This window comes from Rana temporaria, chromosome 1 (assembly GCF_905171775.1).
Source record: "Rana temporaria chromosome 1, aRanTem1.1, whole genome shotgun sequence".
In the NCBI taxonomy this organism is placed as follows: domain Eukaryota; kingdom Metazoa; phylum Chordata; class Amphibia; order Anura; family Ranidae; genus Rana; species Rana temporaria.
Window position 1 is genome coordinate 56,706,336 of NC_053489.1, and position 26,927 is coordinate 56,733,262.

Here is a 26,927-nt window from a genome sequence, read left to right on the forward strand (position 1 = left end):
AAGATCCGACGGCGTAAGAGACTTACGCCTGTCGGATCTAATGGATATCTATGCGTAACTGATTCTAAGAATCAGGCGCATAGATACGACGGGTCAGATTAGGACTTACGACGGCGTACATGGTGCTGCGCCGTCGTAAGTCCTTTCAGAATCTGGCCCATAGACTTTTTTTATCTTGTGGTTAAACATTGTTCTATTTTACTCCTCCTCTGCTTTTTAAATTCTGAAGCATGCGGCACATTATTTTATGAGCTGCTTGTCCATGTAACATTTGGCAAAAAGTCTTTTCCCTTTAAGGGTCGATTCGCTTATCCCCCAAAAAATTGTGCAGCTTTGATGAAAGTTAAATAATGGCTGTAGGTGTAATTTCTGTAGGTGTAGGCCCTTTATGTACCTCCCAAAGTCTTGCCAAAATTTCACTGCACATGCATGGATTGCTGCCTCCTCCATTGCAGCATTGCTGAGTTCGGAGCTACTGCCACAGGGAAGAAGGGCGCACCTGTGCAGGAATGTGGATTCGAGAAAGCATGGTCCTGTGCTAGTGGGGGCAAGCAGTGGAGCGGAACCTTGTTTTTAAAGTTTGGTGTGATTCAGCATACATGTTTCATCTATATACAGGATGTAGCGGATATTATTACTATTAAAGCGGAGCTCCACCCTAAAGTGGAACTTCTACTCATCGGATCCCCCCCCCTCCGGTGCCACTTTCAGGAGGGAGGGGGGTGCAGATACCTGTCTAAGACAGGTATTTGCACCCACTTCCGGGCATAGACTCTGCGGGAACCTGCTGGCATTACGCCACTCCCAACCCCCCGTTGTGTTCTGGGAAACACACGGCTCCCAGGACATAGCGGGGACCAGTGAGGACAGCGCAGCGCGACTCGCGCATTCGCAGTAGGGAACTGGGCAGTGAAGCCGCAACGCTTTACTTCCTGGTTCCCTCACCGATGATGGCGGTGGGTGCAGCCGAGAGACGAGCAATTGCTCGTCTTTTGCTGCCGACGTCGCTGGACTCCAGGACAGGTAAGTGTCCATTTATTAAAAGTCAGCAGCTGCAGTATTTGTAGCTGCTAGCTTTTAATATTTTTTTTTTTACGGCGGAGCGCCGCTTTAAGTGGAACTGGTTTTTGTTCTCGTTCACTGCAGAATATTACACTTGGGAAGTTGTTGTGACTGTGGTGTTACCTGCTTTATTGATTTGTTATACATATATTGCAAAAAGTATTGGGACGCCCGCCTTTACACGCACGTGACCTTTAATGGCATCTCAGTCTTAGTTGTTGACTTTAAGCGGGGATATCTGAATGATGCCTGCAGCTACAGGCATCATTCAGATATTGGCCCAGATTCAAGAAGCAATTGCGCCCGTGTAACCATAGGTTACACGGCGCAATTGCTTACTTGCTCCGGTGTAACGAGTGCTCCTGATTCAGGAACCTCGTTACACTGACCGACTGCAGCCTAAAATCTGCGCGGCATAAGGCTCTTATGCCACGCAGATTTTAGCCTGCATTCTTGCGTGGGCCGCTAGGGGGCGCTCCCATTGTGATCAGCATGTAGTATGCAAATTGCATACTACCACTGATTCACAAACTTGCGCGGGCCCTGCGCAAGCCAGGTACGGAGTTTCCGTACGGCAACTTTAGCGCAAGGCTGCCCCTTCTAATAGTAGGGGCAGCCAATGCTAAAGTATAGCCGCCGCTCCCGTGACGTGAAATTTGAATTTCACGTCGTTTGCGTAAGTGATTCGTGAATGGCGCTGGACGCTATTCACGTTCACTTTGAAGCAAATGACGTCCTTGCGACGTCATTTGCCGCAATGCACGTCGGGAAAGTTTCTTGACGGAGCATGCGCTGTACGCTCGGCGCGGGAGCGCGCCTAATTTAAATGATTCCCGCCCCGGCGGGATCATTTACATTGCGCGCGCTTACGCCGGGCAATTTTGCCGGCGCGCCCTTGCAATTTACGGAGCTGCTGCTCCGTGAATCGAGGGCAGCGCAAAATATTTGCGGGGGCGCAGGGCAAAATCGTTGCCCTGCCCCCCCGCAAATATCGCGCAAATGTACCTGAATCTGGGCCATTGTCTTTTAGAGCCAGCGATTCTCTGCACCATAAGGATGATCATAGCGGCTGTTTCGCGCTTGATCTTTCTAACAGGCGGTGAGAGGGGACATCCCTCCCTCCCGCCGCCCTCTGGTGCTTCTACCAACTCACCGCTGCGATCGGTGAGTCAGAGAACGGATCCGCTGGCCCCAGATGCTTACCGTAGAGATTTCTATAGAGTCTCTATGATCGTTCGGAGGCCAGGCGTGATGTTATGACGTCACGCCTGGCCTCTGCATTAAAAAAAAAAAAAAAAACGCTGCCTCGGCTGGGAATCTGAGATCAGTTTTTTTTTATTTCAGAGGACCTGTAATGCTTATTCCTACTACATGGAATGTTTACCGTACATTTCTTGTAATAGGAATAAAAGTGATCAAAAAAAAAAAAATGTTTTCTTACAAAGTAATAAAAGTAGAATTAACAATAAAAATATAATAAAATGTTTAAAGCACCCCTGTCCCTGTGTACTCGCACGCAGAAGGTAACACATACGTAAGTCCCACCCACATATGGAAAGGGTGTTCAGACCACACATGTGAGGTATCGCCGCAAATGTTAGAGCGAGAGCAATAATTTTAGCCCTAGACCTCCTCTGTAACTCAAAACATGTAACCAGTAAAACATTTTAAAGCGTCGCCCATGAGGATTTTTAACCACTTAAGACCCGGACCAAAATGCAGCTAAAGGACCTTGCTCCTTTTTGCGATTCGGCACTGCGTCGCTTTAACTGACAATTGCGCGGTCGTGCGACGTGGCTCCCAAACAAAATTGGCGTCCTTTTTTTCCCACAAATAGAGCTTTCTTTTGGTGGTATTTGATCACCTTTGCGGTTTTTATTTTTTGCACTATAAACAAAAATAGAGCGATAATTTTGAAAAAAATGCTATATTTTTTACTTTTTGCTATAATAAATATCCCCCAAAAATATATAAATTGTTTTGTTTCTCAGTTTAGGCCGATACATATTCTTCTACCTATTTTTGTTAAAAAAATCGCAATAAGCGTTTATCGGTTGGTTTGCGCAAAATTTATAGCGTTTACAAAATAGGGGATAGTTTTATTGCATTTTTATAAATTATCGCGGCGATCAGCGTTTTTTTTCGTGACTGCAACATTATGGCGGACACTTCGGACAATTTTGACACATTTTTGGGACCATTGTCATTTTCACAGCAAAAAATGCATTTAAAATGCATTATTTACTGTGGAAATGACAGTTGCAGTTTGGGAGTTAACCACAAGGGGGCGCTGAAGGAGTTATGTTTCACCTAATGTGTGTTTACAACTGTAGGGGGGTGTGGCTGTAGGAGTGATGTCATCGATTGTGTCCCCCTATAAAAGGGATCACTCGATCGATGCAGCCGCCACAGTGAAGAACGGGTAAGCTGTGTTTACACGCGGCTCTCCCCGTTCTTCAGCTCCAGGGACCGATCGCGGGACCCCAGCGGCGATCGGGTCCGCGGGTCCCGCGGTCTCGGAGCTTCGGACCGGGTCGCGGGCGCGCGCCCGCGACCCACGGCTGGGTACATGTACAGGACGTACCTGTAAGTACATGTGCCCAGCCGTGCCATTCTGCTGACGTATATGTGCAGGAGGCGGTCCTTAAGTGGTTAAGTACCGAAGTTTGGCGCCATTCCACGAGCATGTGCAATTTTGAAGGGTGACATGTTAGGTATCTATTTACTTGGCGCAACATCATCTTTCACATTGTGCAAAAAAATTGGGCTAACTTTAATTTTCTTTTTTTACAGCATGAAAAAAAATTGCTGCACAAACACTGTGCGAGATGAAAAGTTGCAATGACAGTCATTGTATTCTCTAGGGTCTCTGCTAAAAAAACATACATAATGTTTGGGGGTTCTATGTCATTTTCTAGCAAAAAAAAATATGATTTTTACATGTAGGAGCGAAGTGCCATAATTGGCCCGGATGGGAAGTGGTTAAAAACAATTGCCATTGCTTATGCATAAGTGTTTAATACCTTTAATTTCCCAGGCATGCGACTTGTCAGCTTCTCAACGTATTCATGGATTGGCGAATGCAGGTAAATATTGGTTGTGTGCCAGAGACGGTCAATCTGTCTTTTTGCGGCTTCTATGACTTTCCTACAATTACAAAGAACAGTAATATTTGTATATGTGGTGTAGCTATTCATGTTTCCTTTTAAACGATCACTCTTTACTTCCTGTATGGTTCCAAGCCCTAGAAGAGATAGAGGACAATGAACTGATGAGGTCTGATGTGCCTCATATACTGTATAACTCAGTAGTCATCCTCTTCTGAAATAAATATTGATTGGCTCCTATCCAATTCAACAAGATTTGTTCTTAAAGGGTCACTAAAGGATTTATTTTTTTTGCTGAAATGACTGTTTACAGGGTATAGAGACATAATAGTTAACTGATTCCTTTTAAAAATTATTAAAAAAATAAAAAAAATCAATCATATAATGTGCCTGCAGGTTAGTTTCACTTTTAAACTGGTTTCATGTTTCTGTGAACTAGAGAGACACACAGAACAAAAACAAACAAATCCAGGGCAGTGTTTTGTTTTTAAAATGAATCTGATTGGTTCTGAGGAGTTTTAGACACACAGTAATGACAGCTTAGACCACCGTGAGAAAGCTCCCAGTACTGTGGTTATAAGGAAACAGACAACCAGGAAGTGTGGAGATCACAGCAGAATTACAGCAACTTCAAAGCAAAAACGAACAATAAGGACATGAAACCAGTACTGCAGTAAGGTAAAGGAAGCTATTTAGCTAAAAAAAAAAATCCTTTAGTGATCCTTTAAGCAGTGTTTCTCAGACTGTGATCTTATGTAAACACGTGTCTTGAGGTCTCTCTATATTTGCTCTGTTCTACTAACGATAGAACACATGCCCTTCCACATTTCTGCCATGCCTAACATTAGGGAAGAAACAAATACTATGGGCCTGATTTACTAAAAGTGACATGGGGTTAAAGTGAGGTTAAATGACGTGAAACTAGGCTTAATTTACTAAAGCATGATATGTGCTGCAGTGGACATGTGTTCTTTCTGTGTTCCATTCATGTCAAGAAAAAACTTAATTTTTTCAAGTCTTCAAACACATAATTGGATATTTGAAATGAACATTTGAAATACCCAGTGTAAACTGAGTTAAAATGCTTGTAAAATCCTATAATCCACTCTATTACAGTAATATATAATTTACAATGTGTGCGTTTCTGTAATATAATTGTGCCAAATACATTTGTTATAGCGCCGCTCTGCACTTCTGTTTTCCGCCGGAGCTCTCTTCCCCGCAATTATATTACAGAAACGCACACATTGTACATGTGTGCTTCCCGATTAACTTGGATCCCTGTCCCCTTGTTACCTGATTACCTGGATCCCTGCTCTGCAGCCCATCCATCCGCCATCTCCCTGTTCCTGCTTATCTCCCGTCCTCACCTATCTTCTGATCTCCTTGTGTATGACCTCGGCCTGGCCTGTTTACGATTACGGTATCTCCCATCATTGTACATTTTGTCTTTAGTTATCTTTGGGTCACTGTTTATTGGTTGATTTATTGCACTGTGTTCTGCTGGAAGTGGTTGTGTGTTTGTTCCCTTATCTTAATAAATTATATTTTCACCTATATGCAGTCACACAGTCTGGTCCACTAGCTTCTCTGACAGCGGCAGGGTGGTCTGACAAGGAGTGAAGAAGGACAAATATAACATGAAGGAACCAGGGTACAAGATGAGATAAAATCACATCTTTTTTAAAGTGAAGAGTTTTAAAGGGTAAGATGTGTGACCTCAGTGTTCTTTTCTGCCCTCCTTGGGGGACAGGGGAGGATCTGCTTGCTGCCGCATCCTTGATCTGGCTACAATACAGAGATTACAAACCTCTGAGGGGCCATAGAGATTTTTTCTATGAGACATAGCTTTTCTTTTATCTGTACTCTATTTTTTAAGATAAATTGTTGGAATGTTTACCCTCGACACCACTATAACATATGTACCGTATTTATTGGGGTATAGCGCGCTCCCGCGTATAGCGCGCACCCCTAAAGTTGCAGCGGATTCCTGTGGAAAAAAGTTTTTTTGTACTTACAGTTTTGGTGTCTTGTGCGGCGTCCATCGGCGGCCTCGTCGGGTCCTGCGTCCGTCTGCGGCTTTGGGTGTCCTCTTCGTCGGGTCCGGCGTCCTTCTGCGGCGTCCTTGCGTCCTCCCCGCTCGTTTCCCGCGCCGAGTTTGAATACTGCGCCGACATATACAGAGCGCAGTACACTCGTGTATTGTCGGCAATGCTCGGCTACACTAGCGCTGACGTCCTGTACGTCCAGGACGTCAGCGCGGGAGGAGCCGAGACTGCCCGACAATACACGAGTGTACTGCGCTCGGTATATGTCGGCGCAGTATTCAAACTCGGCGCGGGAAAGCGGGTATTGGCGTATACCGCACACCCACGATTTTGCCCTGAAAATTTTCAGGGCAAAAAAGTGCGCGGTATACGCCGATAAATACGGTATATGCGTTTTGGGTCTCCTCTATGCAGTCACACAGTCTGTTCCACTAGCTTCTCTGACAGCGGCAGGGTGGTCTGACAAGGAGTGAAGAAGGACAAATATAACATGAAGGATCACATCTGTCTTAAAGTGAAGAGTTTTAAAGGGTAAGATGTGTGACCTCAGTGTTCTTTTCTGCCCTCCTTGGGGGACAGGGGAGAATTGTTGGAATGTTTACCCTCGACACCACTATAGCATATGTAAGTGTACCATATACTTGATCTGATACAGATATATAATATAGATATTTGTCTGAAAAATGTATATGTACTGACATCTAATGTTCTCTACAATAATACAGATGTACAATTGTGTTCCTAAAAGAACCAAATTGAAACGCGTTGGGTGAAGAATCACAGTCGATACCTTGCTTTGTACTGGTGTCTTTTTATTCTAATCTGTATACATTATTTTTTGCTATATGACCATGTTTTTATAAGCTTTATATTAAATAAACTATATTTGTTATACGTTACATAATTTCAAACATTTTTTGTACAGATACCATTGCCTGAAAAGTCCACCTAAGGGGAGTGTCTTTTGTTCTCTTTCTAATACATATGGGACAGTTCACCTGTCTGGCAGTGAAAGCACTTAGCGTCATGGAGATGTTCTGGAGGAGTAGGAAAAGTGCTGGGACACGCCATTCTATCTGGAAGTCTTCCCACTTGGGTACAGGCCTGCCGGTTCACATTCCACCCCTCAAGGAAAATGCTGTCGGCATGCCTGAGGCCTAATTCTACTGACATATTGCTGTTACATGCTGTGAGTGCCACTGTTCGGGTTGCCTTCTCACTGGGCCTGTTTTGTATTGCCAAGCTTCAGTTGCAATATATTTCTGTTTCTCTCCACTGGACCAGTGTGAGTATGTGCATTTGTTTTCGTCCGAATGCATTTTCGTCCGAATTTCAGGTATTTTCGTTTTAACAAACAATAATGAAAGCACAGAAAACGAAAAACGAAAGATCCGACATAAACAAATGCTTTATTTTCGTTTTCATTGCGGTCGAATGTGCCTAGTCCAATATTATTCTACATAAAGAGAAAAGATTCGACATTATAAAGACATGAAGAAGAGTTGACATAGAGAGACATGAAGATTCGACATAGAGAGACATGAAGATTCGACATAGAGAGAAAAGATTCGACATAGAGAGACATGAAGATTCGACATAGAGAGAAAAGATTCGACATAGAGAGACATGAAGATTCGACATAGAGAGAAAAGATTTGACATTATAGAGACATGAAGAAGAGTTGACATAGAGAGAAAAGATTCAACATAGAGAGAAAAGATTCGACATAGAGAGACGTGAAGATTCGACATAGAGAGAAAAGATTCGACATAGAGAGACATGAAGAGTTTTTTTTTTTCTTAGAACATTCGACAGACACCATAAGCCTTCAATGACAGATTCGATATAGAGAGACATAAGGATTCGACATAGAGAGACATGAAGATTCGACATAGAGAGACATAAAGATTCGACATAGAGAGACATGAAGAGTCGAAATCTTTTTTTTTTTTTAATATTCTGTCGAATCTTTTTTTCTTAGAACATTCGACAGACACCATCAGCCTTCAATGACAGATTCAACCTTAATTTCGATTTTCGGACGAATGCATTTTTTTACGAAAAACAAAATAAATACAAACGAATTTCGTGAGTAACTAAATAAATTTATTTTTCGGACGAAAACGAAATTCCGAAACCAAATTTTTCAGTGTGGGCATGTCTAATAAAGATCATAGTACCTGATGTTTAATTTAGGATTATGTTAGGGTTATGTATTTACTGTATATTATTTTAAGCATTAGGTCATGAGTTGGGGGTCAGTTTTAAAGGCTAATGCCTCGTACACACGGACAGTTTTCATGACGAGAAAACTGCCATTTTTTATATTGGTCGAGAAAACCAGTCGTGTATGCACCCTAGCAGTTCTCTCAACGAAAAAACTTCCCGCAAAAAAATTGAAACCAGCTCTCTTTTTTCTCGTCGTCTTTTTCTCGTTGCGAAAAACGGTCGTGTGTATGCTTTTCCAAGGGGAAAAAAACGTGCATGCTCAGAATCAAGTATGCAGCCCAAAGGGTGGCGCCATTTGTGTACATGTTGTACGTCACCGCGCTTTGGTCGGACGGGTTTTTGCATGAACGTGTGTATGCAAGTCAGGCTGGAGAGGAATCACGTTGTGAAAAACAACAGGTTTTTGAACGTCACGAAAAACTATGGTGTGTACGCGGCATAAGCGTTAGGCCAGTTTAAAAAAGTATTATGGTTTAATGTTTAGGGTTAGGTGAGTGGTTAGGAGTAGGTTAAACATTAATGTTAAAGAATGACACAATGTTCTTTATAGAGCTGAATACCTGCAGGCCTCTTCCGGAATTCTTCAGTGTGTCAATTGGTTAATGGTGGCATCTGAATGTTCAGCTTTACAATTCAGCACTTGAAAGCTTTTTAAGTTTGTGTAAGCCACAAAACAACGGCGTTACCTAACAAACCTGTTAAATTAATTCTGTTCCAGGAAATTTAACAAAAACACGTATTGCGACTGGGAAAAGGCATTTGGATTTGAAACACTTTGTGTATGATAGGCATGTATCTGTATGATGGGCATGGTAGATATTTATTTGTATGATAGGTATGGTAGACGGGTATCTGTATGATGGGCATGGTATATATTTATTTGTATGATAGGTATGGTAGACGGGTATCTGTATGATAGGCTCACCAGAGATAAGCTGGTCCTGACTAGTGTCAGGTTTTAGGTATACGTACGGGTGGCAGTGTCCAACGCTGACAGTGACAATCCCTCCAAAGAGATCCAAGTAACGCTTTCCCTCATGATCGAACAGCCACTGCATGTGCCCCTGGTGTGCCAAGATGGGCTTCTTGTAATAGGTCAACAATGCAGACAGCTTTGTCTTGCGGATATTTAGGATGTCTTCATATGGAATACCCTGCATGGAAAATAATATATATTAAAACCAAAGCCACTTTGTTGCATCATGTCATTGTAGGCAGGGGGTTAATCCTTTGCATCTGTAAATGTCACCCCTGAAAAAAAAAAACACTGTGGGGTAGATCCACAAAGAAAGTACGCCGGCGTAATTTCAAAACTCCCGCGTCGTATCTTTGTTTTGAATCCTCAACATCTGGGTTAGATCCGACAGGCGTACGTATTCGTACGCCTTTGGATCTTAGATGCAATTTTTCGACGTCCGCTAGGTGGCGTTCCCGTCGTAATCCGCGTCGAGTATGCAAATTAGCTATCCGACGATCCACGAACGTACGAGCGGCCGTCGCATTTTTTTACGTTGTTTCCGTTTGGCTTTTTCCGGCGTATAGTTAAAGCTGCTATCTGGTGGCGTACTCAATGTTAAGTATGGCTGTCGTTCCCGCGTATAATTTTGAAAATTTTACGTTGTTTGCGTAAGTCGTCCGTGAATGGGGCTGGACGCCATTTACGTTCACGTCGAAAACAATGACGTCCTTGCGATGTCATTTGGAGCAATGCACCCTGGGAGTTTTGATGGACGGGGCATGCGCAGTTTGTTCAACGCGGGGACGCGCTTCATTTAAATGAAACACGCCCCCTACCCGCCCAATTTGAATTCCGCGCCCTTACGCCGCGAGAGATACACTACGCCGCCGTAACTTACGGCGCAAATTCTTTCAGGATTCAAAGAAAAGAAAAGTAAGTTACAGCGGCGTAGCGTATCTCACATACGCTGCGCCCACGCAGATGTATGTGGATCTGCCCCTGTATATACTCTAGTATAAGCCGACCCGAGTATTAGCCGAGGACCTAATTTTACCACAAAAAAATGGGAAAACGTATTGACTCGAGTATAACCCTAGGGTGAGAATGCAGCAGCTACTGTAAGCTGAAAAGAGGGTCAACAATGCCCATTTGCACGCCTCACTGTGCCCATTGTAACCTCACTGTGCCCGTCGTCTCTGTGCCCATCGTCACTGTGCCCGAAATTGAGAGGCTGTGGGCATCCATTCATTGTTTAAAACTCGCGGTCTCCTCCTGGTCCCTTCCGTGATAGGCGTTTCTCAGCTGACACAGTTCTGCCTATCACGGATGTTCTTTCATCCTCGGACTCCCAGCAGACACTGTGTTCAGTGTTCCACCAATCACGGATGTCCTCTTGTCCGAGGATGAAAAGGCGTGATTGGCGGAACATTGAACACAGTGTCTGCTGGGATGGGTGAGGATGAGAGAACGTTCGTGATAGGCGGAACTGTGTCAGCTGAGAAACCACGCAATTGTCATTTAAAGTGCGACAGCGTTGAAAGCTAAAAAAATGGCCTTGGCAGGAAGGGAATGAAAGTGCCCTGTATTGAGGTGGTTAAAATCCAATAAAAGGAGCAAAAAAATATGTTGTGATCCTCCAGCTTAGTAAAATGGACGGTTAACACTGAGCTTTGGTGTGCGGCAGCTGCTCATTTTTCTTTTGAATTTTTATTTCAGAGTGGAGACTTAGAGGCTTAGAAAGGTATTGTTCTTTTCTTATTGATAGGTTTTTATGGCTGTCTGTGTCCTGAGTAGACTCACCCTCTCTACAGTATCTGTCTGGGTGACCCATTTCTCCTGGTCAGGAAATTGTGGAAAATCCTAAATTTTATGGCTTCCAGAAAAGAAGCCTACCTATGGGAACACCTATTCCAGTAACAACTGATTTCCACTTGCTTTGGAAACATTCCCATTCACTTACTGGAGGGTCTCAAGGACGCATTCAAATTCTGAATGTAGCTGAACATCTCAAAAGTCTAAGGCCCCTTTCACATTGAGGAGTTTTTCAGGCGGTACAGCGCTAAAAATAGCGCTGCTATCCCGCATGAAAAACTCCTTCACTGCAGACTCAATGTGAAAGCCCGAGGGCTTTCACATTGAGGCGATGCGCTGGCGGGAGACAAAAAAATCTCCTGTCAGCAGCATCTTTGGAGCGGTGAGAGGAGCGGCATGTATACCGCTCCTTCACCGCTCCTTCCCATTGAAAACAATGGGAAACCGCGGCAATACCGCCCGCAATGCGCCTCTATAGAGGCGCATTGTGGGCGGTATTAACTCTTTATCGGCCGCTAGCGGGGGTTAATACCGCACCGCTAGCGGCTGATACCCGCGGCAATTCCGGCGGTATAGCGCCGCTATTTTTAGCGGCGTTATACCGCCACCGCAGCTCCCACCCCAGTCTGAAAGGGGCCTTAATCAAGGTTTATTATACCAGACAGATCACGAAGCCCACCAACATCCCCACTCTGTGACTAGGGTGACCACATTTCCAAACTACAATTTAGGGACACCCCCCCCCTTCCAAAAAATCAGCTTGTTCTGTAACGAATCACAGCACAGTAATTAGACACAAGAGGCAAGATTTATGATTTCTCCAATCACAAGCAGGGGGCGGGGATTGTGTTTCTCCAGGACAAGTACAGTCAGTGAGTAAAGCGGTGATGTGGCGCCCTTTTTGGGGGCATCAAATTGGCCCGGGAGGGGGGGGGCTGTGTCAGTTTCATTCCGGGACACTGTATTATCCTGGAATAAAGGTATTCGGGACAGACATGCAAAATGCGGGACTGTCCCGGGCAATCCGGGACACGTGGTCACCCTAATGTAGGAGTGAAGTGCCATATATGGTCTGATCTATAGAGATCAGACCAAAATGAGGGACGAATGAGGAGGAAAGAGAGACAGAGGGACATTGCTCCAAATCAGGGACAGTCCCTTGAAATCAGGGACAGTTGGGAGCTATGCAGACCCATAAATTAGAAAACACTCTCTACTTTTCTGATGCTTGCAAATATAAATACACTCCAATGTCTATTAAAGTCCAAGCATGTTTTTGGATTGAGAGTATAAACCTAGAGAAAATTCACACAAATACAAGAATATCCAAACTTCATACAAATAAGATCCTTAGTGAGATTTATACTAAGGACCCCTAGCTCTACAAGGCAGGAATACTAACCACCATAGACAACCATCTAATGTTATCAGTAATACCTAGATCATCTCAACCTTACCTTGTACTCTTCTGGTATAAAATCACATGGAGGCATTTTTGGTTTCTCATTGCTTGATAAACACCTGAAAGAAACTATTGACTATAATCAGTGTCAGCATGAGAGTAATATACAAATTATACCGACAGAAGATATAAAACATAGTAGTAGTAGTAATAAAACAAAGGAGACAATTTGTTTAACATATAACCAAACTAAGTTTTTTTAGTTTTGGATGGGGCGGAGAGTTTTTAAAACATCTTTCATAATTTGCATTCATGAAAACAGTAAAGCCCTGTACACACGATCAGTCCATCCGATGAGAACGGTCCGATGAAGCTGACTGATGGTCTGATGTGCCTACACACCATCAGTTAAAAAAACGATCGAGTACAACGCGGTGACGTAAAACACAACGACGTGCAGAGAAAAATGAAGTTCAATGCTGCCAAGCATGCGTCGACTTGATTCTGAGCATGCGCGGGTTTGTAACCGATGCTTTTGCATACTAACCATCGGTTTTGACCGATCGGTTAGGCTTCCATCAGTTGAATTTTAAAGCAAATTCTAAATTTTTGGTCCGAAGGATAACGGACCGATGGGGCCCACACACCATCAGTTTGGACCGATGAAACGGACCGTCAGTCCGGTTCCATCGGTTTTGACCGACCGTGTGTACGCGGCCTAATAAGCCTCGTACACATGCTTGGTTTACTCGACAAACAAAGAAAGATACCCCCAAAAATGGGACTTTGGAGGCCAAACTCAAAAGTACAAAAAAGTTTATTAAATAGACCAAACAAGATTCCGGTTGATGCTTGTTGACAAAAGACCTTGTTGGTCGAAGTGACATAAAAACACGGTACAAGGTATGCAGGTAGAGAGCACCAGGGATGAAAAGTGCACCAAGTGTTAAAGAAAAAGAGAAGAATAGGGTTTTTTTACAACACAGCAGTGTATGATACAACATAATTAAAAAAACACTCTCCAAGGGACGGTGGAAGATGCCCGACGCGTTTCTGGTCTTGTGGGTAAACAGAAGACCATCATCAGGGGCCAGAGAGTTGTATGGTGTATGAATTCTCAATCGTTTGATCTACCGATAGAGAGATCCCTTGATGGGGTAACATTGGTCAGTGGGCTCAGGGTGTATCTCCTCGAATGCAGCCCTCCCCGGAACAAACAAAGGTCCCAATACAGTGGGGGTCCTTATTTTTCAAAGGCCCCTAAAAACCTGAAGAGTTTGTTCAGGTTGATCCACCTGAATCACAGAAAGGAAACAGTTGCTGCGGTGAGGTATATCCACGGCCCGATGGCGTTAATCCCGGGTGTAGAGGGTGCCTTTTTTTGTACTTTTGAGTTTGGCCTCCAAAGTCCCATTTTTGGGGGTATCTTTCTTTGTTTATACATAGCAGGGATGTGGCCACTCTCATATAATACGGATCTGTGAATTCCTTTTTTCTACAGGTTTACTCGACAAGAACCAGCAAGAAAACTGCTAGCAGAGCTTTCTTGCCGAGTATACCGAGCGTGTGTACGAGGCTTTCAGGTTCCTCGACAAGAAAACTGCCCAGAATCTAGACGAGAAAAATAGAGAACATGTTCTCTATTTTTCTCGTCATGAGATTCTCGGCAGTTTTCCTGCAGAGAAACCCAAGAGTGTGTATACTTACCAGTCCCCGTGGAAATCCGCACATGCTCGAAATTACTTTGACGCATGCGCGGTAGCTTCCTAGGCATAGGTAGGGTGCAGCAAGATGGCGGCGACGGCATCAAATGTGACGAGCGCACACTTGTCGTACGTGATGATGTCACCGCGTTCATGCCTTTCAAGAGAACAGCGGTTCTTTTGAAAGGAGAGTCTGTACACTCGGGCGGCAAGAGATTCTTGCCAAGAATCTCGTCAGGGGAAGACAACGTTTTTTCCTGATGAGATTCTGGCCCATGTGTACAGGGCTTAATAGAATTTAATGGGGGGGGCACCTAAAACTGCGGGTAAACTGCACATACAATCAAACCACAGTGCAGTAGTGTGGACCAACTATTAGCCCCCGTTCACATTTACTGTGGCTTTGAAATCGTGCAACTTTACCTGAAATTGCATGATTTCAAAGCCGCATCTCAGTGTGACTTCAGGTATGACTTTGAACACATCTGTGCTTCATTCACGGATGTCTATTGAAACCGCACCTGAATTCACATAAGTAGTGCATGTACTACTTTTTCAAATTGATGCAGCACTGCATCGATTTGAATACTGACATTGCTGGCAATAGAATGTGACTTGTCAAATCGCATGACAAATCGCTCCATTGTGAACAGGCAGGGCCGGCGCTACCACTAGGCGAATCAGGCAGCCGCTTGGAGCGCACTGCCGCCTAGAGCGCAGCCACGGCCACTGGTTCCCCCACAGTAGTAGTTGTTACCGCTGCGCAGCCCTGTGGACGGAGAGGAGGCGCTGTGAGCTTGTCACAACCTCGAGCATCCAGTCTCCCCTTCTCCCGCTCTGCGGATCTCCTACCATGTGCTGTGCAGAGCGCGGATAATGACTGCCGCCGCTGAGCAGCTCCTTGACCTTCTCTCCTCCTGGACGGCCGTAGTGTGGAAGACCTGTCACCTGCCAGAACAGCGATCATCAGAGAGGTACTGTGATGACAGTCCGCGGCGCTGCCTGACATCCTGTGACGTCACTGCCTGATCGAGGGTGCCCCGAACATCCCTGCTGACCACACACACAGACCTCCTGTCATCATCATGCTCCTCGTCATCCCCCTGTTCCTGGCATTCCACCATCCCACCTCCAAGGCCTGTCATACATTTTATCACCTCCCTGTCACTTCCTACCGCCCACCCCTGTCATCTCCATCCTCCCTGTCACCTCCCTGTCATCTCCATCCTCCCTGTCATCTCCATCCTTCCTGTCACCTCCCTGTCATCTCCATCCTTCCTGTCACCTCCCTGTCATCTCCATCCTTCCTGTCACCTCCCTGTCATCTCCATCCTCCCTGTCATCTCCATCCTTCCTGTCACCTCCCTGTCATCTCCATCCTCCCTGTCATCTCCATCCTTCCTGTCACCTCCCTGTCATCTCCATCCTTCCTGTCACCTCCCTGTCACTTCCTACCGCCCACCCCTGTCATCTCCATCCTTCCTGTCACCTCCCTGTCATCTCCATCCTTCCTGTCACCTCCCTGTCATCTCCATCCTCGCTGTCACCCACCCCTGTCACTTCCTACCGCCCACCCCTGTCATCTCCATCCTCCCTGTCACCTCCCTACCACCCACCCCTGTCATCTCCATCCTCCCTGTCGCCTCCCTACCACCCACCCCAGTCATCTCCATCCTCCCTGTCACCTTCCTACCACCCACCCCAGTCATCTCCATCCTCCCTGTCATCTCCATCCTCGCTGTCACCCACCCCTGTCACTTCCTACCGCCCACCCCTGTCATCTCCATCCTCCCTGTCACCTCCCTACCACCCACCCCTGTCATCTCCATCCTCCCTGTCGCCTCCCTACCACCCACCCCAGTCATCTCCATCCTCCCTGTCACCTTCCTACCACCCACCCCAGTCATCTCCATCCTCCCTGTCACCTCCCTACCACCCACCCCTGTCATCTCCATCCTCCCTGTCACCTCCCTACCACCCACCCCTGTCATCTCCATCCTCCCTGTCACCTCCCTACCACCCTCCCCTGTCATCTCCATCCTCCCTGTCGCCCTCCTACCACCCACCCCTGTCATCTCCATCCTCCCTGTCACCTCCCTACTACCCACCCTATCATCTCCATCCTCCCTGTCACCTCCCTACCACCCACCCCTGTCAGTTTCCTACCACCCACCAGGGACAATTTTTCTCTTCACAACACAGACAGAAGGACATTCGTCCTTCCAGTGAAACCACAAATGAAGGGACTTTTTTTTATTTCAGCGACACCAAGGAGGGACGTTCTTTTTTTTTTTTTTGGGGGGGGGCGCACATAACTGGTCTTGCCTAGGGCGCCAAATTGCCTAGCACCGGCCCTGTGAACAGGGGCTACAAAATGAAAACAAGTGATGGAGTGCAGAGACTGTGCAAGGCTGCATGATAGGGACAGAACAGTTACAAGAGCTAAAAGCAAACTGGGATGGAAAGGGTGTAAGATCGGTGTGTGGAATGCTGAGCTGAGATCAGAGGCTGCAGGATAGGTGTAGTGAAGATTTATGGAGGGACAGCAGATAAGAGAAGGAGAAGGGAATAAATTAACACAGAGGACTGAGGAGGATCGGCCCCATGCACACGGGACTCTGTTAAACGTGTGTTCAGAGGCAGTTGGACACTTTTTTCAACTGCCCCTGAACGCTTTCAATGTTATCCTATGTATCCATGTACACAGTCTCGTTTTTTGGCGTTTTTAGGCAGTTGCGTTTAACCTCGTTTTTCCAGAAGCAAACAAAATGGGTTCAGACGCAAACGGTTCAAATGCAAAACGCGGCTAAACGCGGTACTGGGTTTGCTGTGTTTTAGTTTATAAGCGTTTTTAAAGGTGACCTATTTTTTTACATTAGAAATCTCAAAAATGATGGCAAATTATGTAAAACCATAAAAAAACGGGCAGGTGACGTGGCAAGTGGACAATCCACAACTTGTGGCATGTGACGTGGCCAGGTGACGTGGCCAGGTGACATGGCGAATGGACAATCCACAACTTGTGGCAGGTGACGTGGCCAGGTGACGTGGCCAGGTGACATGGCGAATGGACAATCCACAACTTGTGGCAGGTGACGTGGCAGGTGACATGGCCAGGTGACGTGGCCAGTGGACAATCCACAACTTGTAGCTGGTGATGTGGCTAGGTGATGTGGCAAGTGGACAATCCCCAACTTGTGGCAGGTGACGTGGCCAGGTGACATGGCAAGTGGACAATCCACAACTTGTGGCAGGTGACGTGGCAGGTGATGTGGCCAGGTGACGTGGCCAGTGGACAATCCACAACTTTTCACTGGTGACGTGGCCAGGTGACGTGCCAAGTGGACAATCCGCAACTTGTGGCAGGTGATGTGGCCAGGTGACATGGCAAGTGGACAATCCACAACTTGTGGCAGGTGACGTGGCCAGGTGCCGTGGCCAGTGGACAATTCACAACTTGTGGCAGGTGACGTGGCCAGTGGAGAATCCACAACTTGTGGCAGGTGACGTGGCCAGTGGAGAATCCACAACTTGTGGCAGGTGATGTGGCCAGGTGACGTGACAAGTGGACAATTTACAACTTGTGGCAGGTGACATGTCAGGTGACGTGGCAAGTGGACAATCCACAACTTGTGGCAGGTGATGTGGCAAGTGACACGCTAAATACAAGTACACTGCTGCTCTCTCAGCTGCTGCTACTTGTCTCACAAAATGGCTGAAATGGTTAAATAATACAGTTTTTTGAGCTTAGGGAGGGTCTTATGATGTTTCTTAACTAAACGCTTATAGACGCAAACGTGGTAAAGCGTGGTAAAATGACGCTAAACGCAGCTGCAATCGCGGCAAAACTGGCATTTCTAAACCCCGGTTTCAGCCTTTAAAAACATGCGTTCAGCAGAGTTTGCACTGGCGTTTCGTGTACATGGGGCCTAACTGTGATGATCGTGCAGGAAAGGTAGAGAGAGGTGTAGACGGGGTAGAGTGGAGATGAGCTGACCACAGTGAGAGAGGGGAAGAAGGTGAAGTGTCCCGGAAGGAGAGCAAGTTGAGGGCGGGAGTGTAGCTTGCTGGAGGAGAGAGTGATTATTAGCTGCAGACATAAGGCAGAGTTGGATGAGTGGAGGAGTCGGCTGTGAATACACAGTCACTCCTGTCAGTTATACAAGAGCAGCGACTGAAGCTCTCAGAGCGTCCCCGCCCCCACCCTTTGTACCGGTCTGGGCTCTGATGAAGAGGCTTTGAGCTTCGAAACACGTCAGCCGGCGGTGAACCCCTGTTGGAGTGTGGTTCGAGGGTAATCCACTACAGCTTATGTCGATTAAGCCTATACTGTGATTCTTTCTACTACCATTGTGAGTAGGTTTTTTATATATTTTATTCTATTAAATTTGGTATAACGGTAACACACTAGGCTGGTGCGCCTTTTTCTTTTCTTCTTTTTGTTTACCCTTTGTACCGGCCCTGGGTCTGTGTGAAGGGAAGTGCAGAGAATCTGCAGCCTACACAGCGGAAAGCCGGATAGCCAGCCCCAGAGGGACCTTTGGGGACAGCATCGCTATTCCAGCACAGCTGACCGGTCCGGAGTGTGTTCCAGACCATCCGGAGGTGCCTGCAATCCAGTCCACCGGAAGCTGCAGCGTGGTGCAGTGCCGCCAGGGCCGGATTCCAGACAAAGCCAACAAGTCCAGGCCTCGGGGCGGCAGTGGGTGCAGGGGCGGCACAGCGGCTGAGAGGAGAGGACACTTTTACTTTCATATCGGGAGTTCCCCCCTGTTCTTGGCAGCAGCAACCCCCCTCCCGGTTCTCAATGTCATTTTGTCATTTTCGGCAGCAGCATCCCCCAATGCTCAATGTCATTTTTGGCAGCAACAACCCCCCCGCTTCTCAGTGTCCTGCCGAAAAAGTCCCCCGGCGGAGATAATATCCCCCCTGTACTGCGCAGGCGGGGGCGGCATTGAAGGACCTGGCCTTGGGGCGGCAAAGGGAGTGCCGCCATTTCCACAGAAGGAGGGATACAGAGACAAGGAATTCCGGCTGGCGGCACCCTTCATCCATCTGATCCATTCATCTGACTGTCGCAGTGGTGAACGGGCACAGCCCTTGTGTTAATTAACAACAGATATTGCTGGGTAACACCTATACAGATTGGCTGGTGAGACTTGTAGTTCCACGGATGTGAATCTACTTCTACATAGATCTTACACAGCAGGCGCTTGGGGGTATACATACCCTTTGTGCTTTCAAGTCAGTATTATGAACACTTCTTTATCGCAGTAAAAGAGGAGTATACACTGGTTATCATTTCTTCAGACGAATTGCAGTCTATTTAATTTCCGCCACCTTTTCTTTCTTTTGGATTACAATTTAACTGCAGTATAAAGAACACAGGCTAGCTGAAGATAACCAGAACCAATGAACATTTCTTATTTCCTCTCTATAGTGCACAACTTCTCTAAACCCATTTGCACACTGCATAGATTTACTTCAGGGAGCCACCCTATAGGACAGGGGTGCCCAACCTTTTGAAGAGCGAGGGCCACTAAAGCGATTTGGTAACTGGTCGCGGAACACAATGAGCAGAGCGGGTGGATGGCATGTCCGTGTCTGCTCTGCATATGCAGAGCGGACAAGGACACAGCCCATGATACTTTTTAGCGAATCGTATTGGAGGTAGAACACAAGTCGGTATATGTCTGCCACTACTTAGAGGTGAATGGAGGGTCCAATTGGTCGGACTGTTGGACTTACCGTGTGAAAGGGGCCAAAGGCTACTTTCACACTGATGCACCACGGGTGTAATGCAGTGTACCTATAGCTTTCCTGCACTTCTATTATATTCTGCAGGTTTGGTGAACTTTCAGAAAGCTCACCAAACTGGCAGGTAATAACAAAAGTCTATGGCTCAGTGCAGGTACCCTGCAGGCAAACTACTCTGCACCTGTGGATCAGTTTGAAAGCAGCCCAGTAACCACTGCAGAACAGATATGCCCATATATACACAAATATCTAAATTCATGTACCCTGTCCTAACTTTGCGGCGTAGCTTAGCGTGTTTAGGCTACGCCGCCGTAAGTTAGCAAGGCAAGTACATGATTCTCAAAGTACTTGCCTTCTAAGTTACGGCGGCGTAGCCTAAAGCGGGCGGGCGTAAGGGTGCCTAATTCAAATTTAGCTAAGGGGGCGTGGTTTATGTTAATGGGGCTTGACCTGACGTTTTTGATGTTTTTTTTAACTGCGCATGCGCCGTGCGCCTACATTTCCCAGTATGCATTGCGGCTACGTCCGCCGCACGGGCCTATTGATTTCGACGTGGACGTAAACAACGTAAATCCCTATTCACGGACGACTTACGCAAACAACGTAAAATTTTCGAATTTCGTCGCGGCAACGGCGGCCATACTTAACATTACTATTCCATCTATTTGATGGAATAACATTAGGCGGCCTATCTCTTACAAAAACGGTGTAAATGTACTGCGTCGGCCGGGCGTATGTTCGTGAATAGGCGTATCTACTAATTTACATATTCTACGGGGACCGCAATGGAAGCGCCACCTAGCGGCCAGCCTCAATATTGCAACCTAAGATAGGACGGTGCAAGCCGTCGTATCTTAGATATGTTTAAGCGTATCTCTGTTTGAGAATACACTTAAACATAGGTCGGCGCAGATTCTGAGTTAGGTCGGCGTATCTACTGATACGCCGGCCTAACTCTACCTGAATCTAGCTATTAGTTAGTAATAAACTGACCTTTAATAACAGTATTCTATTCTATTCCATCCCAGAGCAGGAGGTCGCAGGCCACATCAGAGGGCTCCCCGGGCCACTGGTTAGGCACCCCTGCTATAGGAGGTTACAGTAAATACCTGGTTTGTGAGCATAATTCGTTCCAGAAACATGCTTGTAATCCAAAGCACTTATATAGCAAAGCATTTTTTTTACAGAGAGGCACCTCTAATGCCGCGTACACACGACCGTTTTTCATGACGAGAAAATGCAATTTTTTAAATTGGTCATTAAAAACGATCGTGTGTGGGCTCCAGAGCATTTTTCTCGACGTAAAAAAATGGGCATTAAAAATTTAGAACATGCTCTATTTTTTCTCGCTGTTTTCACGTCGTCGGATTTCACGTCGTGAAAACGGTCGCGTGTACGCTTTTACGACGGGAAAAAAACACGCATGCTCAGAAGCAAGTTATGAGACAGGAGCGCTCGTTCTGGTAAAACTAGCGTTTGTAATGGAGATAGCACATCCGTCACGCTGTAACAGACTGAAAAGCGCAAATCGTCTCTCACCAAACTTTTACTAACACAAAATCTGCAAAAGCAGCCCAAAGGGTGGCGCCATCTGAATGGAACTTCCCCTTTATAGTGCCATCATACGTGTTGTACGTCACCGCGCTTTGCTCAAGCATTTTTTTTTTCACGATCGTGTGTAGGCAAGGCAGACTTAAGAGGAATCGCATCGAGAAAAACGTTGTTTTTTTCCATGACATGAAAAACAGTCGTGTGTACGCGGCATAAGTGTAGCAATAAGTTGCTAAATGTTGTACCTCCAGTAAATGTAACCATATTGCTACACTTAGGGGCTCCTCTCTTCTTTTTTATACTTGTAACATGACGCTACTCTTATATCAAGACATTGCTTGTATATCAAGGCACAATTCATTAAAATATTTTGCTTGTCTTGCAAAACGCTCTCAAACCAAGTTACTCTCAAACCAAGGTTTTACTGTATTGTATTTGTATTGTAATTGTTATATTGCATAGTATTGGATATTTATTCCTCTCTCTCTCCTGTTCACATTGGCCTTGTATTTGATTTATATTAACCTCTTCCCGCCCGGCGGGTTTTTACGGCCACAATGTGGCTCTGAATTGCCGGGAGGTCGTCTATATACGGCCTCCGGCCTCCAGGCCACTGGGGGGCGCGTGAGTGGCGCCGGCGGCGCTCGCGCACGCCCGCTGTGTCAGTCAGGTGCCGATGCGCGTGCCTGCCGGCCGCAATGTCCGCCAGGCACCCGCGATCGGCGGTCACGGAGACAGGGACGTGGAGCTCTGTGTGTAAACACAGAGCTCCACGTCCTGTCAGGGAGAGGAGACTGATGGTGTGTCCCTTGTATATAGGGACAGCCATTGGTCACCTCCCCCCCACAGTAAGAATCACTAATTAGGGAATACATTAACCCCCTCCTCGCCCCCTAGGGCTAACCCCTTCCCTGCCAGTCACATTTATACAGTAATCAGTGCATATTTATATCATTGTTCGCTGTATAAATGTGAATGGTCCCAAAAATGTGTCAAAAGTGTCCGATGTGTCCGCCGCAATATCGCAGTCCTGACAAAAATCGCAGATCGCCGCCTTTACTAGTAAAAAAAATAATAATAAAAAAAAGAAAAATGTCATAATTCTATCCCCTATTTTGTAGACGCTATAACGTTTGCGAAAACCAATCACTAAAATATGTAGAAGAATACGTATCGGACTAAACTGAGAATTTTTTTTATTTTTTTATTGGATATTTATTATAGCAAAAAGTAAAAAATGTAGTTCTATTTTTGTTTATAACGCAAAAAATAAAAACCGCAAAGGTGATCAAATACCACCAAAAGAAAGCTCTATTTGTGGGAAAAAAAGGATGTCAATTTTGTTTGGGAGCCACGCCGCACGACCGCGCAATTGTCATTCAAAGCGTGACAGTGCTGAAAGCTGAAATTTCACCTGGGCAGGAAGGGGGTATATGTGCCCAGTAAGCAAGTGGTTAAAAGAGAAGTATGTTTTTTTTTTTTTTTTTGCTATTCATACTTACCTCGGTGGATGGAGCATCAGGCTGATGCTGCCGCTGTCCCCCGGCGTCTCTGCACTAATAACCGAGCCACTAAACACTGCCGATGGCTTCTGCTCTTCTTCTCAGCGCTTATTGGAGCGCCGAGCAGTGGAGGGGCGGGGAGAGGCTGTCTCAGCTGATCGCTGAGACGGCCATCAATCAAGGTAGCTGGCGGATCCCGACTTATAAGTCGTGATGATGCGCTGCCCCGACTGTTGGCAGTGACGTCAGCAGAGAGCGGACTTCAGACCATTCTCCGCTGAAAACGGGTCACTGCAATGCCTGGGCCAACAAGACCCAGGCCTAGGCCAGCACTTTGCAGGGGAGCAGCACCGAAAGGGAATCGATTGCCCCCCCCCCCCCCCCCCAGGCCCTCAGAACTAGTGTCCTCACTCGAAATTTTCAGTGTGGGTCTTAAACAGCAAGGGGTGTGGCCTTAACAGGAAGGGGTGGGTCATATTTAAATTAGGGGGTGCACAAGTTTAGTCAGGCCTAGGGAAGCACAAAACCTAAATACATTACTGGGTCACAGGATTGCAAAACGAATTGCACTCCTGTGACCCAGAGGAGAAGCTCAGCCTAAAAAGCTCAGGCTGGACTTCTCCTTTAAGTTTCTTGCATAGTAATGTATGGTACATATTTACTGTTGATTTAAGCTGAGTTTAATTATTTGTGTTTCTTCACTTCAGTAAACTCACCTGACTTGTTCATTGACATTGTGTGAGTCTTTAAAGCGGATGTGCCACTAAAACAATATATTAAAAGCTAGCAGCTACAAATACTGCAGCTGCTGACTTTTAATATAAGGACACTTACCTGTCCTGGAGTCCAGCGGTGATCGCAGCAGAGGATGAGCCGATCGCTCGTCACCCTGCTGCTCCCCCCTCCATCCACGGTGAGGGAACCAGGAAGTGAAGCGCTGCGGCTTCACTGCCCGGTTCCCTACGGCGCATGCGCGAGTCGCGCTGCGCCCGCCGATTGGCTCACACGCTGTGTGCTGGGAGCCGAGTGTTCCCAGCACACAACGGGCGACAGACGGGATGTGACGGAATGCCCGTCTTTCGCCCGTAGCGTGTGGCCGGAAGTGGGTGCAAATACCTGTCTTTAGACAGGTGTCTGCACCCCCCTCCCCCCTGAAAGGTGTCAAATGTGACACCGGAGGGGGGGAGGGTTCCGATCAGCGGGACTCCACTTTAGGGTGGAGGACCGCTTTAATTACCATCACAGCTGTGACAGAATGGAACCCAAGGTGTCAGGCCCCGTACACACGACCGAGAAACTCGACGGGCGAAACATATCGTTTTCCCCGTCGAGTTCCTTGTTCGGCTGTCAAAAAACTTGTCAAGCCAAATTTTCCCATTGCCCAACGAGAAAATAGTTTCCCGACGGGTTTCTCTGTGAAAAGTGTGCACACGACCGGTTTTCTCGGCAGAATACGTCTCCCATCGAGTTCCTTGCTGAATTCTGCCGAGAAAACCGGTCGTGTGTACGGGGCCTCAGAGGTAAGAGAGGATTTGCAGAGTCGAGTTAACCACTTTAGCCCCGGGCCTGTTTTTCAGAGTCGGTGTTTACGAGACAAAACCATTTTTTTTTGCTAGAAAATTACTTAAAACCCCCAAACATTATATATTTTTTTTTCTAACACCCTAGAGAATAAAATGGAAGTCATTGCAATACTTTTTGTCACACCGTATTTGCGCAGCGGTCTTACAAGCGCACTTTTTTTGGAAAAAATTCACTTTTTTAAATGAAAAAATAAGACAACAATAAATTTGGCCCAATTTTTTTTATATATTGTGAAAGATAATGTTACGCCGAGTAAAATGATACCCAACATGTCACGCTTAAAAATTTCGCCCGCTCGTGGCATGGCGTCAAACTTTTACCCTTAAAAATCTTGATAGGCGACGTTTAAAAAATTCTACAGGTTGCATTTTTTGAGTTACAGAGTAGGCCTAGGGCTAAAATTAATGCTCTCGCTCTAACGATCTTAAATGCAAAAAAAAAATAAAAAATTTGGAAATGTCATTTTTTCAAATGACAAAAAAAAAAATGTTTCTTTAAGACGCTGGGCGGGACTGACGTTTTGACGTCACTTCCGCCCAGCGGAGCTATGGGGACGGGCGAAGGAGATTTTTCCTTCAGTCTCGTCCCCGCTCAGCTGCCGGATGGTCGCGATCTCCTCCGCCGCTACCGACGGCTCCGGTAAGCGGCGGAGGGCGCGGAACAGCGGCGGGAGGGGGGGGGGGCCCCTCTCCCGCCACCGATAACGGCGATCTCGCGGCGGATTCGCCGCGGAGACCGCCATTATCGTTAACACGGCCGCCCACAGAAGAGATGAATATCTCGATTGTGGCAGCAGCTGCTACCGTTACCGAGATATTCATCTCTAAAGTGATGACGTATAACGGCGGTGGGCGGTCGGCAAGTAGTTAACCAATGGAGTATAGAGTCTACCAGCAGCCCTCACGCCACAGAACAAACAAAGAAGAACTGACATGGGGCTATAGCCCACCCTTATGCTGCGTACACACGATCGGAAATTTCGACAAGAAAAGTCTGATGTGAGCTTTTGGTCAGAAATTCCGACTGTGTGTAGGCTCCATCGGAGTTTTTCTGTCGGAATTTCCGCCAAGAAAGAATTGAGAGCTGGTTTCCGACAAGAAAAGTTCTTGGAGGAAATTCCGATCGTCTGTATGCAATTTCGACCTGCGCATGCTCGGAATCAATTTGATGCATGCTCGGAATCATTGAACTGAATTTTTTTCGGCTCGTTGTAGTGTTGTACGTCACCGCGTTCTTGACGGTCAGAATTGTGTGTGACCGTGTGCATGCAAGACGAGTTTGAGGCACAATTCAGTCGAAAAAAAAAAATCCACGGAATTTCCCATGGTGTGTACGCGGCATTACTCTCACCAAAATGAAAAAAAAAAAGCAAACTTTAATTTCATTGAACATGAAGTGCTGTCCTTGGACTTTAGACATTTTTTTTATTTTATGTTTCTCTTTGCCCTGGAATGTTCAATCCATAGAAAGGCTATTTATTGTTAGAAATAAAAGTAAATCAGTCAGTAAATACACTTATATCACAGCTTACCAAACATTAGATGCGCTGGCTGCATAAAGGCTTTACATGACCTGCTTGCGGATCGCCCACCGTACCAGTGGCCGCTGGTGCTCAAATTTTTTTGGGGGGGTGCAAACAAACGAGAAAAAAAAACAATTGCAGCCTCACTGTGCCCATCAAACGCAGCTACTGTGCCCATCAAATGCAGCCACTGTGCCATTAATTGTCACCACTGTGCCATCAATTGTTGCCACTGTGCCATCAATTGTCGCCACTGTGCCATGCCATCAAATGCAGCCACTGTGCCATGCCATCAAACGCAGCCACTGTGCCATCATTTATCGCCACTGTGCCCATCAATTGTCACCACTGTGCCATGCCATCAAACGCAGCCACTGTGCCATCAATTGTCGCCACTGTGCCCATTGTCACCACTGTGCCATCAATTGTCGCCACTGTGCCATCAATTGTCACCACTGTGCCCATCAATTGTCACCACTGTGCCATCAAACGCAGCCACTGTGCCATACCATCAAACGCAGCCACTGTGCCATCAAACGCAGCCACTGTGACATCAATTGTTACGACTGTGCCATCAATTGTTACCACTGTGCCATCAATTGTCACCACTGTGCCCATCACCACTATGCCATGCTATCAAACGCAGCCAGCCACTGTGCCAATTGTCACCACTGTGCTATCAATTGTCGA

At 46.4% G+C, this 26,927-nt stretch overlaps 1 protein-coding gene across 1 annotated transcript in view; it reads right to left on the minus strand.

Annotated features, from left to right (window-relative positions):
• AGXT2 (alanine--glyoxylate aminotransferase 2) overlaps nucleotides 1-26,927 on the minus strand; it is a 63,748-nt gene that overhangs the window by 30,590 nt on the left and 6,231 nt on the right. Inside the window, exons 2-4 of the mRNA XM_040338257.1 lie at nucleotides 12,674-12,747; nucleotides 9,419-9,600; nucleotides 4,086-4,209 (exon numbers count right to left, since the gene is read on the minus strand). Of these exons, the coding sequence (XP_040194191.1) occupies nucleotides 4,086-4,209; nucleotides 9,419-9,600; nucleotides 12,674-12,747 (380 nt within the window). The remainder of the gene's footprint in view (nucleotides 1-4,085; nucleotides 4,210-9,418; nucleotides 9,601-12,673; nucleotides 12,748-26,927) is intronic.